Here is a 19,927-nt window from a genome sequence, read left to right as displayed (position 1 = left end):
CTTTCACAGTTTATTATTTCCTTTTGGTTTGATTATTCAACTTTGCACTCTGTACCCAATGCGTGCTTACTTGATGGGCTTTCTACTGGTTTAGTTCAAAAATTGCGGATTATGTTAACATTGGGCCAAATACTAATTTGACTAGGATTATGTTAGAATTGAATTAGAACATTTCTAATTATTAGAAAATAGTTGGTATTTATCGTCAGAGTCTGATAGGAGAAGGAATCCTTTCCCAACTCGGACTAGGAAAGAAAAACGTTCAAATAGACAACTTGAGAGATTCTTAATAAACTGAAGAGATAGAAAATTTCGAAGAAAAAATTAGGGTCGATTGAAAAGTTCACTCTCGTGGGAGCCCTCGTACGTGGACCTAGGTAAATTTTGGAACCTAACTGTATCTTTTGTTTGTTTTGTTTGTTTTTGTTCCTTGTCAACGATTCAATAAAAACTCCATGCGTGATGACTTTTTTTTTCTTTTTTTTTTCCTTTTTTTGCTGCTAGTGCAATGCGCATTCTGTCAAAAAAAATTAAGGGTTTTATTCGATCTTAGTCCCTCCAATCTTTAATAGGTGGAAATTAGTCCCTCAGTCACTAAAATTGTTATTAGGTCCTCCAATACTTAAGATATTCAACTTTAGCCCCTCAATTCATTGGAACTGCTGTTAGGTCCTCCAATTCTGACTTGTCTCAAATCAGTCCCTCCAATCAAGAGCAGAAGTAGCTGTTGGAGGGATTAATTTGAAACAGCTTGAGAAGCGTGGGACCTAATAGTACTTTCAATGACTCGAGTGAATAATTTCAAAATAAATTAAGAAAAGGGGAACTGACAATAATTTCTTGGTTTGTGGGACTGCTTTCGAATTACAAAAGATTTAAGGGAATAAGTAGTAATTATTAACGTGCATGTGAATCTTGAACCGAAATCGCCTCAATCTGATCACAATGGTCTTCAATATTTCATTCCTGAGTCCTAATTACCATCATCATGAGCATCCTTACTAAAAGTTTGAACCTTAGATTTATCTATGAAGAGTTATACTTTATGTATGTGTTTTCATGATATACATCCTTACTAAGTTTTCCCTTAATCAATTAACTGTTTGATCTTCGCAGGATGAATTTCAATCAGAACCCCTGTGTGACCAACTACTTTCATAGCTATGCTAGCCGGAGGGTAGCAAATAACCCATTTCTTTGCAGCATCAATAATCAGGCTCAAGCTGTTCACCAAGAAATACATGGACGAATTCCAAGAAACATTACCATTGACGGTCTTCAAAAGGTCCGCAAGTTTCTTGAACAGTGGATACATGCAAACCTGCAGTGCCAACTTCAAGGATGCATGTATCAATGTAGCGCACGCATTGCGCGTATTTTGCAGCACATAGCGGAGTGCAACAAAAATGACTGCCGTTGCGTTACAGTGAAGAAATGGATGGGTCATTTCGCATCATGTTGCGGAAATTGCTTTGTTTGTGGTCCAGTTTATGAGGCAGTTTTCAAGCCAAATTATTGTAAAAGGAAATCTCCAGTTCTTTTTGATACTGAGACTGATGTTATGCATCCTACTAAATTTCCAAGAGCTGAGGATGGTGGAGAATTAGTAGATGTGGTGAGAAGATATGTACATCAATTTCAGGATACTAATGAACAGTCAACAGTTCATAATGACCAGCGACGAGGAAATTTGTATTCAGGTGCTGAAGTTCCATTAGATCCTCAGATGTCACGTTTTGCTCCCTTTTCAAGCCAACTCACTCCGGAGCAGGTTACAGAAATGAACTGGATGCAGACTCAGGGTATTAATCAGGTTAGTTGATGATTCGCGTGAATTCTGAATTAATGAAAATTTCGTTTTGAGAATTTTGAAATTCTGACTATGTTTTGTTGATTTCTGTGCAGATGGAAGTATATAGAGTTGATGCAGTAGATGGCTCAAATCCTTTTTATAATAGCCATGATACCAATAATTACAGCCAACAAGACCAAGTTAGAAGCAGACCTTTGAATCCTGCAACCAATGTTATTGTTCTGGATGAGGATGATCAACATAATCCCTTTGTTGTAGAAAACTTTAATGTTCAATATGCACAAAATTTCGAAAAGAATTTCAATCATGAACCAAATGGCAGTAACTTCCTCAAGTCAGCCACTCCTGGTTCAGTTTTGAATACTTCAGTATTTGACCAAAGTGCACAGGTTAGTTCATGAATTCTTTTTGATTGAGATTGCCCAGGCTAAATTTGAATTTGTTTAGAAGTTGTACTTTTACATTAACATTATAATTCAGATAGTATCATAAACTCATAATTAAAGGTCAGATTTTATGCAAAACATGTATGCATTAATTAAAATTTCTTCGGAGACATCTGAAGTTCTGACTATATTTGGTCAACTATTTCTCTGCAGAAGGAAACAAATGCAGCCGTGTATGCGGATTTTTCTATAGATAGGATTCCTTTCCCCAGTGAAAATGCAGTAGAGCTTTCGAATCCTTCTCACGAAAATCATGATACCCATGATTATTATCCTGCAATTGCGCCTGCTGATGAGGATGAGCAGACCAATGAATACTTGCTAGAGGAAACCAGAAAAGAAAATAGAGAGGCTGCTCAATTTGAGGCCCTTGTTGAAGAAATTAATAGTACAGTTCAATGTGAGCAAGAAGTAGAAAAGAATCTGTTTTCAACCATGAACCTGTCACCGGATGCTCATGTACAAAAGGATACTGAAGTTAACCAAGAACTGGTAGGCTCAATTGATGAAAACTTGGGTAAAGTTTATTCAATGGTCAACATCGTTCCTTCTGATGAAGGAATGAACGAAAACTCCTTTGAAGAAATGAGCAGTATTCAATTTGACCAACAAGTGCAAAGCGAGGAAATCAGTAATGAAGATAGAGAGGCGGTTCAACTTGAGACCCTTTTTGTTGAAGAAGACACTATTGCTCAATCTGAGAAAGTAGAAAAGAATTTGGTTTCAGCAATCACCTTACCATCCGATGATCATGTACAAAATGGCAGTGATAACCAAGAACTGGCAGGCTCGATGATTGAAGATATTAATCCTTCTGATGCGGCAATGAAGGAAAATTTCTTTGAAGAAAAGACCAGTGTTCAATTTGATCAAAAAGCAGAGGCTGAGTTTGATACTAAGGATGACTTTAAAGTCTCCAATATTCTGATTCCTTCATCTGATCCTTTGAATTGTGCCTCTTTGATCTACTACATGACCCCGGGGCAAATTAGAGAGCACATTTCAGCTCTAAAGCCTTGCAGTAATCAGGTTAGTTGATGAATTATAATTTGAATTGCATAATGAGATATGAGACTCAAAATGGCATTAAAATGCAAGTGCAGGTGTGCATGTTTGCATAATTTAATATTCATTGCTTCATTATTATGTTCATCTTTAGGCTTTGTCATATACATGATCTTTAATTTGTTTATTCTAGTTTCTGTTTTTAAATATTATTCCATTTTTTATTGCAGGGTGAAACCACAATAAAAGATGAAAACAACTGCAGCTTGTGTGAGTCGGGGGAAATTCCTTTCAAGATACAACCTACATTTTGCAAAAGATGTGACGCACGCATAACGCCGAATACACTCTGTTACCGAGAGAGAAATATCAATTCGATATATGATGGAACTTATGCGTATTTGTACTACTGCAGGAAGTGCAAGAACAAAGAAAATCTCAGTGGGGGAGATCCGACAAGAATTGGACATAACGAACCTGTAAGCTCAATTGATTTTATCTTTATTTACTCTTTGGTACTTCAAAGTTTACCCATTTTATCACTTTTGATACCCGAAAGTTTTAATCGCATTTCACTTTGATACCTTCGTCCAGATCTAATTAGATTTTTTTTTGTTAAATTTATATCATGTGCTGCTACTAGGAACATCAGGTTATTTGGGTCCCTGACTGTTGGATAAATTGGACCTAAATGTAATACAAAGTTAACAGAAAATCTAACAACATCTAGACTAGGCATCAAAGGCGAACAGTATTGAAACTTTTGGGTATCGAAGTGAATAAAGAGTAATGTTTGGGTATCAAAGTTAAAATAAGCCTTATTCTTTTACACATATGATGACTCTATTCCTAATTGATTTGATTTTTCCCCCCCTTGTATCCAGTGGGTATCATGCAATAGCTGTGGTAGGTGGCTACATCAGATATGTACTCTCTTCAATGAGAAAAAGGATGAGAGTGGTCAAGCTGATCATACTTGCCCAGAATGCTATTTAAGAGCAATACAAGGCGTCAACCATACGAAATTGGGGCATAATGAAATTTTGGAGGCAAAGAACTTACCGCGAACTAAGCTGAGTGATCATATAGAGCAATGGCTTTCAAGGAAGTTAGAGGAAGATAGGCAGAAACGAGCAGCTAAGTTAGGGAAGAATATTAATGAGGTAAGTCAATCAACCTGAAGTTTCTATCTCTAATGTGTGGAAGTCTCATGTTTTGTTTATTTTCCAAAATTTCCTTTTGATTGGATCAAACATGTTTTTTCTTGACTCTCAGGTACCTGCAGCGGAAGATCTTGTTGTCAGAGAAGTTTCATCAGTGAACGAAAAAGCACAAGTCCCGGACATATTGCATAAAATGATTTCTAAAGATAACGATTATCCGAAAGAGTTCCCTTACAAATCAAAGGTGCAACAACTAGTTCATTGAAACCACGTAAAACTTTTTCATGGAAAAATTCACTAACTTGTTACTGTTTTCCCCTTTTCAGGCCTTAATGTTGTTTCAGAAAATTGGGGGAACAGATGTTTGCATTTTTGCAGCCTACACTCAGGAATATGGATTCGAGTGCCCAGAACCAAATAGAGGGCGCGTTTACTTATCTTATATCGACTCTGTGAACCATTTCAGACCCAGAACCCAGGCTGCAAATGATGAGCCTCTTCGCACTTTCGTTTATCAACAAATATTGGTATGTCCTGTCATCATGTTTTCCTTCTATGTTTCGAAATTCAATTCGGATTTTAATTGCTTACAGTAGACTTTAACTGATCATATATATTTATGGCTTAACTGCTGATGAAATCCCTGTATTATCGCCAAATTGAACTTACAACCCCCCTAGTTCTGTTGTTGAAGATAGAACCCTGGAGTACATTTTTTGACCCTTTTTGCAACAATAAAACTCTTCCACAATCAAGCCTACAGTTGCATCTGACCATGTCAAAAATCAACCACTTTAAGCTAATTCTTTTTATTTTGTCACCAGATTGCATACCTCGACTACTGCAAGAAGAGGGGATTCAAGAACGTCCATTTGTGGGCCTGTCCATCTCCAAAGCACAGCGACTACATCTTCAACTGTCATCCCAAGGAACAAAAGATGCTTACAGATAAAAATCTTATAAAATGGTATGTGTTTTTCTGTGAAAAATCCCGAAACGTCTTAAATCCACCTTATATTGAGACTCACATGTTGAATCTTATGTTGCCAGGTATCACAATCTCGTAACTAAGGCGAAGGCGGAAAATGTTGTGGTTGACAGCACAAGTTTTTATCACAAATATTTTTTGAGGGCTGGTAATGAAGAGCTTAGCAATATTGTGAAGAAACTGCCATATTTTGTCGGTGACCATTGGCCGACAAAATTTGTGGATTTCACAAAGAAAGGAAAATCAAAGAAGCTGAACTCTATATCGAGAGAGGTAAGCATCCATACAGACATAATTAAATGGAAATTCATGCACATGCATAAAAGTATTCATGTACACATTGAATTAATATTTACTTTGCATGTTTCTGTGTATAATTACAGGTTGAAGCTTTGATTCTTGAGGCAAAAGACAACCTTATCATCATCAACTTGCAGCATGAAACAACAGGGAATTTTAATATGGAAGACTTGCACATTACAAATCAGGACAAGGTGATTATCTCAAATTAAATAGTTAATATACTAGCCTAAATCTTCAGGTCCTAACTTTTAAATGCGTCATGATTTCAGGTTGGAATGGATGAAGATGAAAACATATCCAGTAAAGTTTTGAATACAGCGCTAGGTTTTCTGACGTTTTGTCGTGAGAACTGCTTTCAGTTTGATACACTTCGATGTGCAAAATATTCAACAATGATGATGCTGTATTATTTAGATATCGAAGCTAAGGAAAGTGCTGAAGTAGTTGATCGAATCCCAAACGAGGGCATTAGTTGATACTTTGAGAACCTCCAAATACTATGTCATTTGCACAAGGAAGCAATGGAGAATGATTAAAGAATGGATAAACTCACAAAGGAGATCATGAGCTGAACAGGAACAAGCAAACTCAAGGAAAGAACAGAAGACAAAGCAAAGGAAAAGGATCCAAGTTTCATCATGACTATAAGGAATTGGAAGAAGAAGAGATGCAGGAATTTACCATGTCACAGTTAATAGCTTTTTTTGTTAAAAAAGTAATCTTATAAATTAACCAATTCTTTGATTTTATGCTGGAATTTATTGTAGAAGTTCATGCTCACCTTCATGCTATCAAGAGCATGATAATGATGATTCATTGCATACTACAGTATTTCTCAAACTGAAGCATTACAAGAGTTGTATTTGTAGATTCACTGTTTTTGATGAATTTCATTCTACTTTTTTAGGATAAGTTGTTAGTGTTAAGTCAGTTGTTTAGCTATCAGTGGGATTTGAGTGAACTGTAATTTGACTTTTCAATTTGTGCAAGTAATTTGCATTCTGAAATGAAATCAGTTAAACAAGAGAAAAGGTTCGGCAGTATTCAAGTTTCAGCTTACATATCATCATATCAAATATTAAAAAGACAAAGTCAGTTTCAGGGTTGATAGACTCAACACTTGATCTAATATATCGATGATCAACTTACACATCAGGATCATATTACTAAAGAACGTACAAAATGATTTTGTATACAACTAGCCACATTGTCTCCTCTTCTTGAGTTTTCCAATTGTGAAGTAATTTGCATTCTGAAATGAAATCAGTTAAACAAGAGAAAAGGCTCGGCAGTATTCACGCTTCAACTTGCATATCATCATATCAAATATTAAAAAGGAAAAGTCAGTTTCAGGGTTGATAGTCACAACACTTTATCTAATATATTGATGATCAAGTTACACATCATGATCATATCACTAAAGAACAAAATGATTTTGTATACAACTAGCTACATTGTCTCTATCTCTTGCAATCTATAGCAGCATTACACTGATCACTATCATCACTTGCATGAGAACTACCAACCAAGCACAAATTGACCCAGAGGAGGAAGAATGAACAGAATTCTCATCTATACTGCCTTTGCTCACTCTATTCATTGAATCAAAAACCTCTTCTTGCTTACTATTGCACTTTTCAAACCCAACAGGCCCATTTCCTTCTCTATGACAGAGCCCAACATTGGCCCAACAGGCAAACCTCATCCCATCTCTGCCATAAAAATCTTCAGAGAACAAAATCTCTCTTGAGAAATTGTTTCCGTTGAGATAGATGTCGAAATAAATGAATCTTAGAGGGCTTTCGTGGAAAGATATCATTTAATTATTGGATTTCATAGATAAAAATTAAAATGTGCTTAATTAGTAGTATGTGAGTTTTAGTCCAACGTTGGCTAATTAAATACATTTTAGTTGATTCAAATTAACACACGTGCTATATATGGCATAACAAAAACCGTTTAGATGTAAGAAGCGGGTTCTGTTCAGCTTTGCATTATAGGCGGTTCAGTTCGGTTTGGCAAATTTTGACCAAAACCCGGCCCGACCCACCGTGTGCACAACCCTACCTCATATAACTCAACTAGAGGTAAAAAAACTTGCGCTCATGGTTTCAGCGTTTGGACCACTAGACCCCGCCTCAAAGCGGCAGCTATGAGAATTGGATCATTTGGGATTGGGGCCAATCGTACATCTAACTATAAAAAGTTTGAATTAAAGTTCGAAGCAAATTCCTTTAAAAAATAAAAGCAGCAGCAAAAATAAAGACATGGAGGTTATGTTCAAGTTCCCCTTTATTTTGTGGTTGCTGTTGCATGCAAGTCTTACGAGTGGACGTTTTGCTTTTTGTCAGGTTTGCATTGATTTTTGTAATTAATCGGGAGGTATGAAGATAAATTAGACAAAGGGCTTGCTTTTATGCAGGAAAAGGGAAAAAAAGAGAGAGCCCTCACAGAATCAAATAAACATTAATATAGGGCATAAAAATGATCTAATGAGATTAACCATCAGAACAATACACATAAATATAGGAATGTTCCTGACTAATTTATTGTGTAGTCCTGCTGTATTTTCATGAAAACATGAGATTATTGTTGCATTGTCACTTGAAAAATTACTTAATCTTCAAGACATGTAAATGAAAAATTGAACTCAACCCAGTGGATTACTGGACTGCAAACTAACCCTTGAACGCATATTAACTTCATATCACTAGAAATGTATTCATTGCAACTAACTAAATGAAAGCAAACTAACAACAAAGCATATTATTTTCAATTTGTACGCCAAGACCAACAATTTTGCTAATACAGATAAATGGTGACTATATCATGGAGAACACTAAATCGGTGAAGGGAGAGATTTCATCTTAATAGCATCAAAAATTACAAATCTGTCATTTCTCTACCCATTCCAGGGTGGGGGAAGAAAAACTTCATTGGAAGGAATTCGGTCAACAGAGGATCTCTACAGCATCACAAGTCTGCAAAAAGCCTTTCCATGAAATATTGATTCGCAAATGATTGGTAATACACAGAAACAAAACGTGATAGGCAACATTATTTTTCTCTCGTGTTTCAACATATGATCAACAAATCCCCCCTAGTAAGATTCATATCAGCTTCTTGGTGTGACGAGATTCAATTTCTTTAAAGGCTACTACTGCAACTTTCTCTTCATAACTTCTACAAGATCCTCATCCATTGGCCTTAGTAATAGCCAACACGTTTCAACTCAGACTCCGATTGCCCAGAATCACTTGCATTACCAAGAAACACAATTCGACCTGTGCAAATGTACGATTAGGCCCAGGCCATATCTTGATAAAACCAATCATAACAAAATCAAGTGATTAATAAACTCGGTCTTCTATAAATAATTATTCAATTTCCTTGGAAAAGCAGAATAAGCTTCTATAACAAACTCGGTCTTCTATAAATAATTATTTAGTTTCCTTGGAAAAGTGGAATAAGCTTCTATAACACAAAGAAGACTGGAGTACGTGATGACTTGATGAATAGGGCCTCTTTAGGCCATAAAATTTATGCTCGTGAACTTCACAGATGCCCAACGCAAGAAAGAAAACCGAGGAGATTTTATGACATTGACAGGATGGCATTCGTCTATCAAGTGTAAATGTAAGGTTAATTCAATCTAAAGTTCTTTAAACTCTGCTAATGCCCAAAACATCACAATCAGCTCCTAAATGATAAACTACATTATTTTCCTTTGATTTTCATGCAGAAACCAGGAGCACAGTAGTAACACTCCAAAGGAAAAAAAAAATTGTACATTATTAATGAAATGGTTCGGTCTTTAAAGATGAACAAAAGGTGGAAGAAGGCATACCATCTCGACGGAGAGCAATTTCTCTTATACGCCTCACAAGGCCAGTCATTGGATCGCTAAATACTTTTGTTTCCAGATTCCCCTCCAAATATAAAATAGATCTATAACAGGGAGAAATAACAATGACAATCAATAGGCAAAACCGATGTTGGATTGAAAAACAATATGAGAACATAACAGAGACGATAATATAGCTCGCGCATGCAAATACATAGAACTGGCAATAAGCAAATTTTACCAGTCAAACTGAAAAATGCAAATGAAAGAAACCATGTTGATATGGTGTTATCTTAAGAATAAGTTGGTAAGAGAACAATCTCAAACAATATGCATTCACATCATGTCGGATAGCTAAAGCAGGCACTGGTTTCGAACCTCGAAATAGTAATAACTAATAAAGCATTAAAGTGCAAGACATATTTAAGCATTGGAGCCTAGACTGTTGGGAATAAGGAGGGTCAAAGTGAGATAATGCACCAAATTGTTAAGATGGCATTTTTTGCAAATTATAACTAGGATCAGTATCTCTCAATATTGGAATATTCAATGGCTATTTGGCAGCTTTGAGAAGTTACTCCCAATAGGAAAAAAAATCAATCACCTCGTCATCTAGCCTATTTCCAAGTCAATCAAGGGAAATTTGTAGGCAGCTGCAGCTGCTCCTTGGTCAGAGGCTTAAACTGCATTACAAAAAAAAAAGGTATATCTAACTGCTACCTGAATTTTGAATAGAGGAGCAGGACATACAAAGATAGAACAATAGATTAACACATTGGTTATAAATTGGGACAGCACGGCCTTCTATGTTGCATGGGTATGGGTATGGGTATGGGTATGGCCGTATGGGTACCAGTACGGGTACGGGACAACGCAAATTTCTAGGGTACGGGGACATGGCTATATGAATATGTTATATATTAGAATTAATAATTTATATGAAAACAATGATGAGAGTTAAAATTCCTATAACATTTTTATGTTTCTTTTATTATGTGGGTTGTGGATAATAAATTGGAAAATCACTAGTTTTTGAACTAGACATTTTAACGACTCTTTAAAATCATAATTTGGAACTTGACCCATGTCCAACGAGTTTCAAGAAGTGGAAGTGAAGCATATACATCCAAAAAACATATGGCAATTGTTTTAAATTAAAACATATATTGTATAATTGAAGACATACCTAAATAAATGTATGCATATATGCAGGAGTGTCCAAGGAGTTTGGCTAAGGCTACGGGTACGTGTCGGGTACGGGTACGGCTTCAGATTAGTACCCAGGTAACATAGGCAGCCACAAGCTTTTTTGATAAAATGGACAAACATTTAAGACCATTTCAGAATAATCAATGGTAGTTAAAGGAGATGAGTGAGCCAGTTGGAGGAACAGATAGAACCCAGTTAAAATAGTGACTAGGACAAAGGAAGCCTGGATAACATATGGGATTGACATTCTAAAATGGATAGGGTAGTAAGTATCTAAAGGAGAAATGACCCTTACAAGTTACAGCACTGAATGGATAAAAGAGGTTCATGTAACTGACGTCAACTATTTAGGATAAGGGTGTTGTTATTGTCATCACATATTCACATTTACTGATTCTTGAGAATTTATGGCAGGGCCTTAATAAGGCTTTCTCCCCATTTGCTATTAAGGAACAATGATGACATAGAAAAGAAAGGTGTCCCAACTTATAGAAATTCAGTTACAACACAATTCACCTTAAATATAACTATTATAAGCATTAGATGTTTCGCTATACATTTTAAACAGACAAAATTAAAGAAAGATAAACATATCCAATATAACCCTAAACCAAAAGTTAAAAAATACAGTAAATCATCAATAATGTTGTTCCTCTCCAAAAGTGCTATTCCAATTCTTGAAAATAAAAAGAACAAATCTACTTGTCAAGTGAAAATGGTTGATTAACGGTCATAAGTAGTCATTTTGTTGTTAATAAACAATTTGTTAGCTACCTATGTTTTCAGACTAACATTTTTTGTTTGGTTATTAAAATAGACATTTCGCAATGAGTAGAAACTTGCTACAATGATAAGTAGTTGATTCCTATAGGTATGATTATTTGACAACCTTCCACAACAATCTTAATGTGGATGGTCTAAGAGAGCAGGATGAAAAGTGTCCTTTCACAATTAAATTAAATGATGCACATGTATAAAGAATCGGTTGCAGGTAAAGGGTTGACAAATGGTACTTTGGGGGTGATAAACAAACAAAAGGCTGGGGCACAAATTCATGAAAACCGCCCAGGGATACAATTTTTCAATAAAAATGAAAAGATTGTAGCATATTAGCCTGTTTTCATGCAGCAGACGAGAAAGGAGAGGGACTGGTGGAGGAGGGGTTAATTAGCCATTGATGTATGTCTTTGGTTCGACTCTAAAGAGAACAAGGTGCACAAAAGTAAAGAAGGTTTACTAGAGTGAACATGAAGGATAGATATGTAATAATATACAATATTTTCCTGGAATTCCAAATAACTTTCTCATTTGCAGAACTTACGATGGAACTGATCAAACTCCTGATCAGTGAATTAAATTATATGCCATGACTGACCATTGCCCATTTCCCGTTGGATAATCGGTCACCGCTTGTTTTAAAGCTCTACACTCCTGCTTATGATCGACTTAAAAACTTGTTTCAATCAATTATACAGTGTCCAATAATAAGATTCTAGCAAATAAATGCACGTAGATTTACCGCAATAACTGTCATTTACAAAGTAAAACAACAAAATTTAAAATCTTGAATAAAATTTCAAGTTCCTTAAACAAATTCGGCATCCTAAAACATAACAAAATCAAGTCTACATTGCTAACATACATTTCGCAAACAATGGCATTCAAAATTCACCGCAATCATACAAACTAAAACTCACCCAGGCTTCACATGTTGAAGAGCGAGATCAGCCAACCTCTCCGGGTAAACACTCACCCGATGCCACTGCACCGAGCATCGCTCAGCGTACTCTCTCGGCTCCTCGTTATCCAGCGGCCTCCTATTATTCCTAATCCCACCAGTCCCCAACGAAAACAACACCACGGTCCTCCCACTCCTCAGAGTCTTCTGAACTGGCTTCTGCCCTGCTTTACCTACCAAAATCGCCTTAAACAAAAAGCCGAAAACCCTAATTTCATCAGAAACACCTACCCTAACTGTAAAAAAAAAACAAGAAAATGAGGGAAATTACCTTGTATACCCCTGGATCGAGGCCGTTCTCCAGGGTCCGATTGAATGGGGGCTGATTCGGGTTTCGAGAGGGCTTGGAGCTGGGCTCGGATCCGGGTCTAGATTGAGGTTCGGGCTCGGGTTCGGATTGGATATCGGGTTCGAATTCGGAGCCTGAGAGGGGGGGAGTGGTGAAGAAGCGAAGGGAGGAGAGGAGGGAACTAGGGTTAGAGTTAGGGTTTTGTAAGGGGCGAGGGAGGAGTCTCCGTGAGAGAGAGGAGAAGGTCGCCATTGATGGATCTTCAAGCTGCGGATTGTACAGCTTCACTTTGTTAAACCCATTCTAAAACCCTAGAGAAATGGTCGTTAGGTTGTAAATTTGACAAAAATGTCGGATGCCATTGCAAATTTAATATCTAAAACTGGGTCGGCTTCTATCTCTCACGTTCATATCTGAGCCGTTGAGATAGTAGGCTCGCTTATTCCAAGAGCCCAATAAAGCGATAGTCTTGGGGGCTGTTTGGTTGCACTTTTGAGAAAACTTTTCTCAAAACATCTGACAATGGCAAATTTGTAATTAAAAGTTTTCCAGAGATTTTTGTAAATTATGTTTGGTTCAACAAAAAATTTACAGAAATATTTTCTATAAAATATCAAAACCTACCAAATTTTACAAAAAGCAATTTCCTCTCAAAATGAGAGAAAATCTCCAGAAATCTGACACATACTATATTTAATTAAAACTCTACCAAATCTTGTTATTTTCTATAAAGTTATGAGCCATTTTCTTGTTTTGAACCAAACAAGCAAAGTACAAAAAACAAGAAAATTGGTACTTTTTGATTTCTCAAAACTTTTCCTATAATTTTTTTAAGAAATACAAGGAAATCATATTTTAGGTGGAAAACATTTCCTATAATTTCTAGAAATTGAACCAAACACCCCCTTGAAATGCTATACCCAGATCTCCTGAAATTAATCTAGAATAATGACAGATAATAAAGAAAGAAAGTAATTTAATTAGAGCAAGTGCAGCAAGCTCCCAGTTAGGAGTCCTAGTCAGCAAGCTCTCAAGAGCTCTCAAGCATTTTAGAATAAAAAATTAACAAATTAAGCCTTGAGAGGCACTTCTTCTTTTATGGAGCTCCAACAAGCTCCTAGTTAGGAGCTCCAACAATATCAAAAACCCCTCTTCTATCAAAAAACCCTATCAAAAAAACCCCTCTTCTATTGCAAAGGTACAAAAGCAAGGAGTTTTTTGTTAAAATTTTTTTTTAATAGCTTTGGAGCTCCCAATTAAAAATTTTTTTTTTAATAGCTTGGGAGCTCCGTGGCACAAAGCCCTAGGCTTTGTGCCACGGAAGCTCTCAGAGCTCCCTTAGGAGCTTGCTGGAGCAAGTCCAGCAAGCTCCCACCGCCACCTCAGCCTTACGAGGTGGGGTGGGAGCTTGCTGCACTTGCCCTTAACAATATCCAGGATCAGGGCATCCATTTTTAATGCATATTTGATTGTTTGGACATATATAGTAAAAGACTTCTTAGTTCAAGGGCTAAGGAAAATTGATATAATTATACTTACTGAAGTAATCGATCTAGATATAGATCTAAAATAACTTAACTATAACAAATAAAAATAATATAATAACAGTTAACAACTGTGGACTGTGGAGATGGCTTAAAATTAGGGGTGCATCAGGTCGGGATACAGCTCGGATATGATGTTATCCGCTTACTCATTTCGGATACGGATACGAATACGTATATACCTCAGTAAGGAAACTTCATAACTATATGCGCTAAATTGGGTATGGTTACGGATATACATGCAGAAATATAAGTGGATATGCATGCAGATACAAAATGGATATGAGAAAACTAGATAGTATTGAGAAAAAACACAGTTTATGTGATACAAAAGAGTTCGTTAATATGTTTATTATAACTAAAAAGCTAAGATTAGGCATATTGATCATTAAAATTAACCACAAATCCATAATCTCAGAATTAAAACTGTCATAAGAGTATGACTAATATGTATTCAGATATTTCAGATACGGATCCGGATATTTCAGTACTAAACCATATTCGTAATCATATCCTTTTGGTTATAAGTTTGAGTAACCACATCCACATCCTAACGAATACGGTTACGGATATTTTCTCAGATGCGAATATGGTTTAACACCCCTACTCAAAATAGAATCAAATAGAAGAGTAGGATTCACATGACCGACTCTAATATTTTGGAAGAAGGACTTTGTTATCGTTGTTGTATGAGTAAATGAGACTAAATCGCTTCCGGTCCAAAATATGAATTGTCTCAATTTAATTTAACACTCAGACATATTTCTATTAGGGGAGAAATCTAGTCCAATAATTTAACACTCAAGACATATTTCTATTAGGGGAGAAATCTAGTCCAATAATTTAACACTCAGACATATTTCTCTTAGGGGAGAAATCTAGTCCAATATAGAGTTGATAGGCAAGTTCATGATAGGCAAGTTCATGAATCAATTTTAACCCTATTAGGTATTTGCCCTAACTCTTATTTTAAACTCACCACTCTTTTTTAATTTGATATTTTTTAAATTACTTCAACATGCTTCACACTGTCGTAGTTAAGTGAAGTTGTAGTTCAATATGTGGGTCTTCTTATGGACCAAAAACTAGACTCATGATGCATTACCATTACTTTTAAAGCCCGTTTTAGAAACCCAAAGCTTCGAAGTTGTAGTTAGAATTGAGGATTATAATTTTATATTCTAACAATATTAACATAAAAGTTATAGGTACTAGATACTAGCCCAACTTCTGTTTTAAATAGATCACTCTCGCTTGTTCTATTCAATATGAGATTATACTTATATATAAATAATCTCAACAATTTCAAACCTCAAATCTCAATCTCAACTAAAGACTCTTGATAAGTAAAACATAATTCCCTGATTAATTGGACGCTGAAATGAGAATTGAAATTATGCAACTACTCCAAACTCAAACCAGAAACTATCTACATGACACCTTTTCACTACCCTCGCTCAACACTCCACCACAATATAACCCCTAGCAAGCGGCCGACGGCCGTCCCTGCGGTTCTGGGCTGAGGGAGCGGCCGTGGTGACGCGCTGGCATCGCGGGCACATTGTGAGGGCGGATGCGGGTATGGGTAAACGGGTTTGCGGGGAGAGGATGGTCGGCGGGGTGACCCGCATTGCCCTCAGCTCCTCCACTTCGCGCTGCAGGCGCTTGTTCTCCTGGCTCAGAGACCCGAAACATCGCTTTAGGTACTCACATTCCATCTCCGTTTGCTTCAGCTTTGTCCTGTGGTCAAAATTGCAAAATTGCGAAGATGAATACGATGTCACTGCGAAGTAATTTTATACAAACTCATTGAAAATAAATTTGAATCTAACAGCAACCAAATCTCTGAGTTTATCTACTATTATAAATAATTAGAGGAAACACTTTTAATGGGGTGAAACAAAATTACTCTGATTTTACTTACTGGAATCTATAAATTGACTATATCGTCTAATGATAAAGTTTGAGGCGAATCCTAGCTACAAAATTTTGTGGCTACTTCTCGTGACGGAGTCAGGATTTTATTTCAATTGTATCTCTATATAATTTATCAATACATGTATTAGGCACTTACATAAGGGGTGTTTGTTTCACCAAAAATTTTGGCATTTTGTATGGATTACAAGTTTTGGGATCAAAAAGTAATTTTTTTTTTTTTGTATTTTGGGAGTCCATATATGATGTTTGTAGAATATTGGATTCCAAAAGTGCAAAAAGTGCCTAATTTTTGGAATTTGCCAAATCCTCTCAATTGGAGAGGATTTTGACAAATCTCATAAATGGATGTGCTTACCTTTCACTTGAAGAGGGTTTAACAAATCCTTTTTTTTTTTTGGGGGGGGGGAGGTAACCTCATCAAGATAGCATATTCATCATATTACAAAATTTTGACATTTGGTAATACTACAATTTGAGCTTGAAACAAACAAAATATTACAAATTGTAGCATTCCAAATCCCAAAATATTAATAAAACAAACATCATTTTAGAAATCCAAACCCATAACAAAACACCTATGGATTTCAAATCCCACGGTGAAATCCATCCATTTCCTAAAATTATAGGATGTGAAACAAACATCCCCGTAGGCAATTTCAAATATCGCTCCGGCACGAGCCACTTCTCATGTATTCAGTAACTTGAACCGATGCATCACGTGCTCATAATTTGCACTCGACAACTATTTGCTTGCAGATAACTATGCCAAGGATGAATTCAAGTTTTCTTGCGGGTCACCAGAACCTTTTAACATCGTATTAGAATGCGAGAAAATATCAGGTGAGAACAATGCATGACGTTAAATATGCAACCAAGAGATACCAACTCTTACATCATTAAACTTAAAACTTAGACCCTGTTTGGATTGAGGGTAATGAGGGTGAGGGGAAGGGAGGGTAACTTTTAACCTTGTTTGGGAAGTAAATATAGCAAGTTAATAGGGGTGGGGGGAGGTGAAAGGAGGTGAGAAAATACCATGATTCCCCCCCCCCCCAATTTGGGGTGTAATGGGGGTGAAGGTAAAGAGGGGGAATACAACAAATGTAGAGAGACATATTTATGATCAAAATCCAACGGCTAAAATTTTAGAACCAAATGTGAGGGTATTTATGTCAAGTTATATACATTCTCTTCCCTTCCCTTCCCGTTATTACACTTTTCAAATGGGGTGAAATAACTTCCCCTTGATTCACCTTACTAGTTTCCCAAACAAGTTTTAGAAATTCTCTTTTCTTCCCTTAACTTAACTTCCCTTCTAGTTTAAACTCAACACGATAACTGTTGCCAACTCCACCATTTATTCCGTAGGGACATGGGTTAGACATTATCTGATTACGTACTCAAAACATTTTCTAATTGATTACTCGGTACAAAATAAATAAGGACAAAAACAATTAATTAGGGAGTAATTAAAAGAGAGAGAGAGAGTCCAAAAAAGAGACCCCAAGAAGTCAATGGACGCACCTTGCCCTGCGGTTCTGGAACCAAACCTCCACCTGTCGCGGCTTCAGCCTCAGCCTCGATGCCAGCGCCTCCTTCTGCGTCTGCTCGCGTCCCCAGGATTACCAAAAAAAGACCTTCACAATTCTATAATTACAAAAAATAAACCGCTCCATCCTAAAAAGAAAATAAATTTACGCACGGGGTTTAAAGTGTGATTCTGCCTGAAGCTCTCTTCCAGCAACCTCGACTGCTCTTTCGAGAGCCGGAGCTTCTTCGACCGGTGGCTTCCGTCGACGTCGTCCTTCTGCGTCTGCTCGCGTCCCCAGGATTACCAAAAAAAGACCTTCACAATTCTATAATTACAAAAAATAAACCGCTCCATCCTAAAAAGAAAATAAATTTACGCACGGGGTTTAAAGTGTGATTCTGCCTGAAGCTCTCTTCCAGCAACCTCGACTGCTCTTTCGAGAGCCGGAGCTTCTTCGACCGGTGGCTTCCGTCGACGTCGTCGTCGTCCACCTCAACCATCTCCTCTGATGCTGGGAGATTTATGTCTAGGTCCCTCGTAATGTTGTAGCCAACACCCTCTACGTTTCAAAAATTTACACTTTCAATCAACTTAGTTTTTTAATTAATTATTATCTAACAGTGTGTTCGGGAGTTTACTATAGAAGAAAGGGATGTAAAAATAAAATAGAAAAAAGGTAAGTCGGGGAAGAGAGGACCGAAAATATAATATCTTATTTGGGAGTTTGTAAAAAGAATGGAGAGAAATTTATTTTATCATGTTTTAACTAAGAGAAGTGAAGGGGGGAAATGTATTAATTATAATAAAATCTCAGCCGTTAATCCATAGAAATAAACGGTTAAATTTCTTCTATAGTAAATTTTCTCTTTCTTCCCTTTTGCCCTCTCCTACTTTCCATCCAAACACACAACCCAAAGCCTAAACACTAGCAAAGAAAAACAGCCTAAAATAAATTTCACCAAAGGTGAAGGGGGGTTTCTGCAAATATTTACCAGAGACGGAAGAAGAGCTCATCGATCCAGGAACAGCCATGGTGAGCTCCAAGCCTAGTGGGCTTATCCCAAAACCCCCCATGAGAAGAGCTCGAGGGGAAGAGGAATTTAGTTGCAATTATTTTTTTTTTTATTTTTTTTTACAAATTAAAAAAAAAGTAAAAGGAGAAGAAAGAAAAATTGTACAAACAAGGATGCAAGGGGAGGGGATTTGGACCATTTGGTTTATATATAGGAGGTGACAAGATGACAAGAAACTATTAATTTAATGTAAAAAAACATTAAATGAGAGAGTGAAAACTAAATAAATAAATAAATAATGGAGATGCACTCGGTAGGCTTTTGCGCCCATTGACCAAACCGACAAAACAGGCGACAAAATGCAATAGGAGTAACAGTAGAGATATGTGCAAGATACTGATGGACCGCTTTTTTTCTCTTTTTATAGTCCGTTGCATTTAACAGTGTATCTGATTTGTTACGTGTGGTTAAAATTGTCAGAGTGATATTTTTTTTCTGTACAGTCTTCTTATAAGTTTAGTGTTTTTATTGGAGCTGACAATTTTTTTGTATTTTTTCTAAGTTAAACGTGCAATTACACTCTAAATTGCGCCGTTTAGTGAAAAAAGAGTCCTCTTAGCAGTTTTTGGCATCCAAAGCTTTCTCGATGTTTCTTCTCTATATTTTGGAGATAATATCATATCCGATGGCAGATCCAGGAGAATTTTCTTCGGACGACGAAAGATAATTATCTATTTGTCGAAACAAAAATGAACTACTAATTTCAAATGAGATTAATGAAATTGGGCTGCTAATTTGTAAGTGTCAAATGCCAGTTTTTTGAAAATTCAAGGTGAGGTGCAAAATATTTAAAACTATTGGGGAAAAGATGCAAGTGTGAAGGGTTTTAGAGTGCAATTTTTCAGATTGCTAGGGTAGTAACCATGTGGATCAGTCCCCGCTCATGCCCTCCTCTTATTTGTCCCGAAATTTACTTCGCTGTAGCGGACTAAATATTTTTATATAAGCGGATATAGTTATTATTCTTAGGGGCTGTTTGGTTGTTGTTGGTAAAAATTATGTATTTATGATACAACTTGGAAAGTTGTTGTCCACCTCATCAA

At 36.5% G+C, this 19,927-nt stretch overlaps 3 protein-coding genes across 3 annotated transcripts in view; 1 reads left to right on the top strand and 2 right to left on the bottom strand.

Moving 5' to 3' along the window:
- LOC109847929 (probable histone acetyltransferase HAC-like 3) overlaps positions 1 to 6,553 on the top strand; it is a 9,839-nt gene extending 3,286 nt beyond the window's left edge. Inside the window, exons 2-12 of the mRNA XM_020417160.1 lie at positions 1,115 to 1,813; positions 1,906 to 2,202; positions 2,413 to 3,288; positions 3,495 to 3,743; positions 4,149 to 4,427; positions 4,540 to 4,671; positions 4,754 to 4,954; positions 5,252 to 5,394; positions 5,478 to 5,688; positions 5,799 to 5,909; positions 5,988 to 6,553. Of these exons, the coding sequence (XP_020272749.1) occupies positions 1,118 to 1,813; positions 1,906 to 2,202; positions 2,413 to 3,288; positions 3,495 to 3,743; positions 4,149 to 4,427; positions 4,540 to 4,671; positions 4,754 to 4,954; positions 5,252 to 5,394; positions 5,478 to 5,688; positions 5,799 to 5,909; positions 5,988 to 6,194 (3,402 nt within the window). The 5' untranslated portion in view covers positions 1,115 to 1,117 and the 3' untranslated portion in view covers positions 6,195 to 6,553. The remainder of the gene's footprint in view (positions 1 to 1,114; positions 1,814 to 1,905; positions 2,203 to 2,412; positions 3,289 to 3,494; positions 3,744 to 4,148; positions 4,428 to 4,539; positions 4,672 to 4,753; positions 4,955 to 5,251; positions 5,395 to 5,477; positions 5,689 to 5,798; positions 5,910 to 5,987) is intronic.
- LOC109847922 (single-stranded DNA-binding protein, mitochondrial) lies at positions 8,470 to 13,187 on the bottom strand. Its single transcript, XM_020417155.1, has 4 exons — positions 12,781 to 13,187; positions 12,469 to 12,695; positions 9,566 to 9,666; positions 8,470 to 9,002 (listed from the first exon to the last, which is right to left on the bottom strand). Exons 1-4 carry the CDS (start codon positions 13,048 to 13,050, stop codon positions 8,926 to 8,928), a joined length of 675 nt encoding a protein of 224 aa, XP_020272744.1. The 5' UTR covers positions 13,051 to 13,187; the 3' UTR covers positions 8,470 to 8,925.
- Positions 15,686 to 19,136, bottom strand: LOC109847911 (homeobox-leucine zipper protein HOX3-like). The gene is made up of 4 exons (XM_020417147.1): positions 18,804 to 19,136; positions 18,192 to 18,370; positions 17,805 to 17,884; positions 15,686 to 16,082 (listed from the first exon to the last, which is right to left on the bottom strand). The coding sequence occupies exons 1-4, from the start codon at positions 18,883 to 18,885 to the stop codon at positions 15,800 to 15,802; spliced, it is 624 nt and encodes a 207-aa protein (XP_020272736.1). The 5' UTR covers positions 18,886 to 19,136; the 3' UTR covers positions 15,686 to 15,799.

This window comes from Asparagus officinalis, chromosome 1, assembly GCF_001876935.1.
Source record: "Asparagus officinalis chromosome 1, Aspof.V1, whole genome shotgun sequence".
NCBI classification, from domain to species: Eukaryota; Viridiplantae; Streptophyta; class Magnoliopsida; order Asparagales; family Asparagaceae; genus Asparagus; species Asparagus officinalis.
Note: the sequence above shows the minus strand (reverse complement) of the source record. Positions and strands in the feature narration are given on the sequence as shown.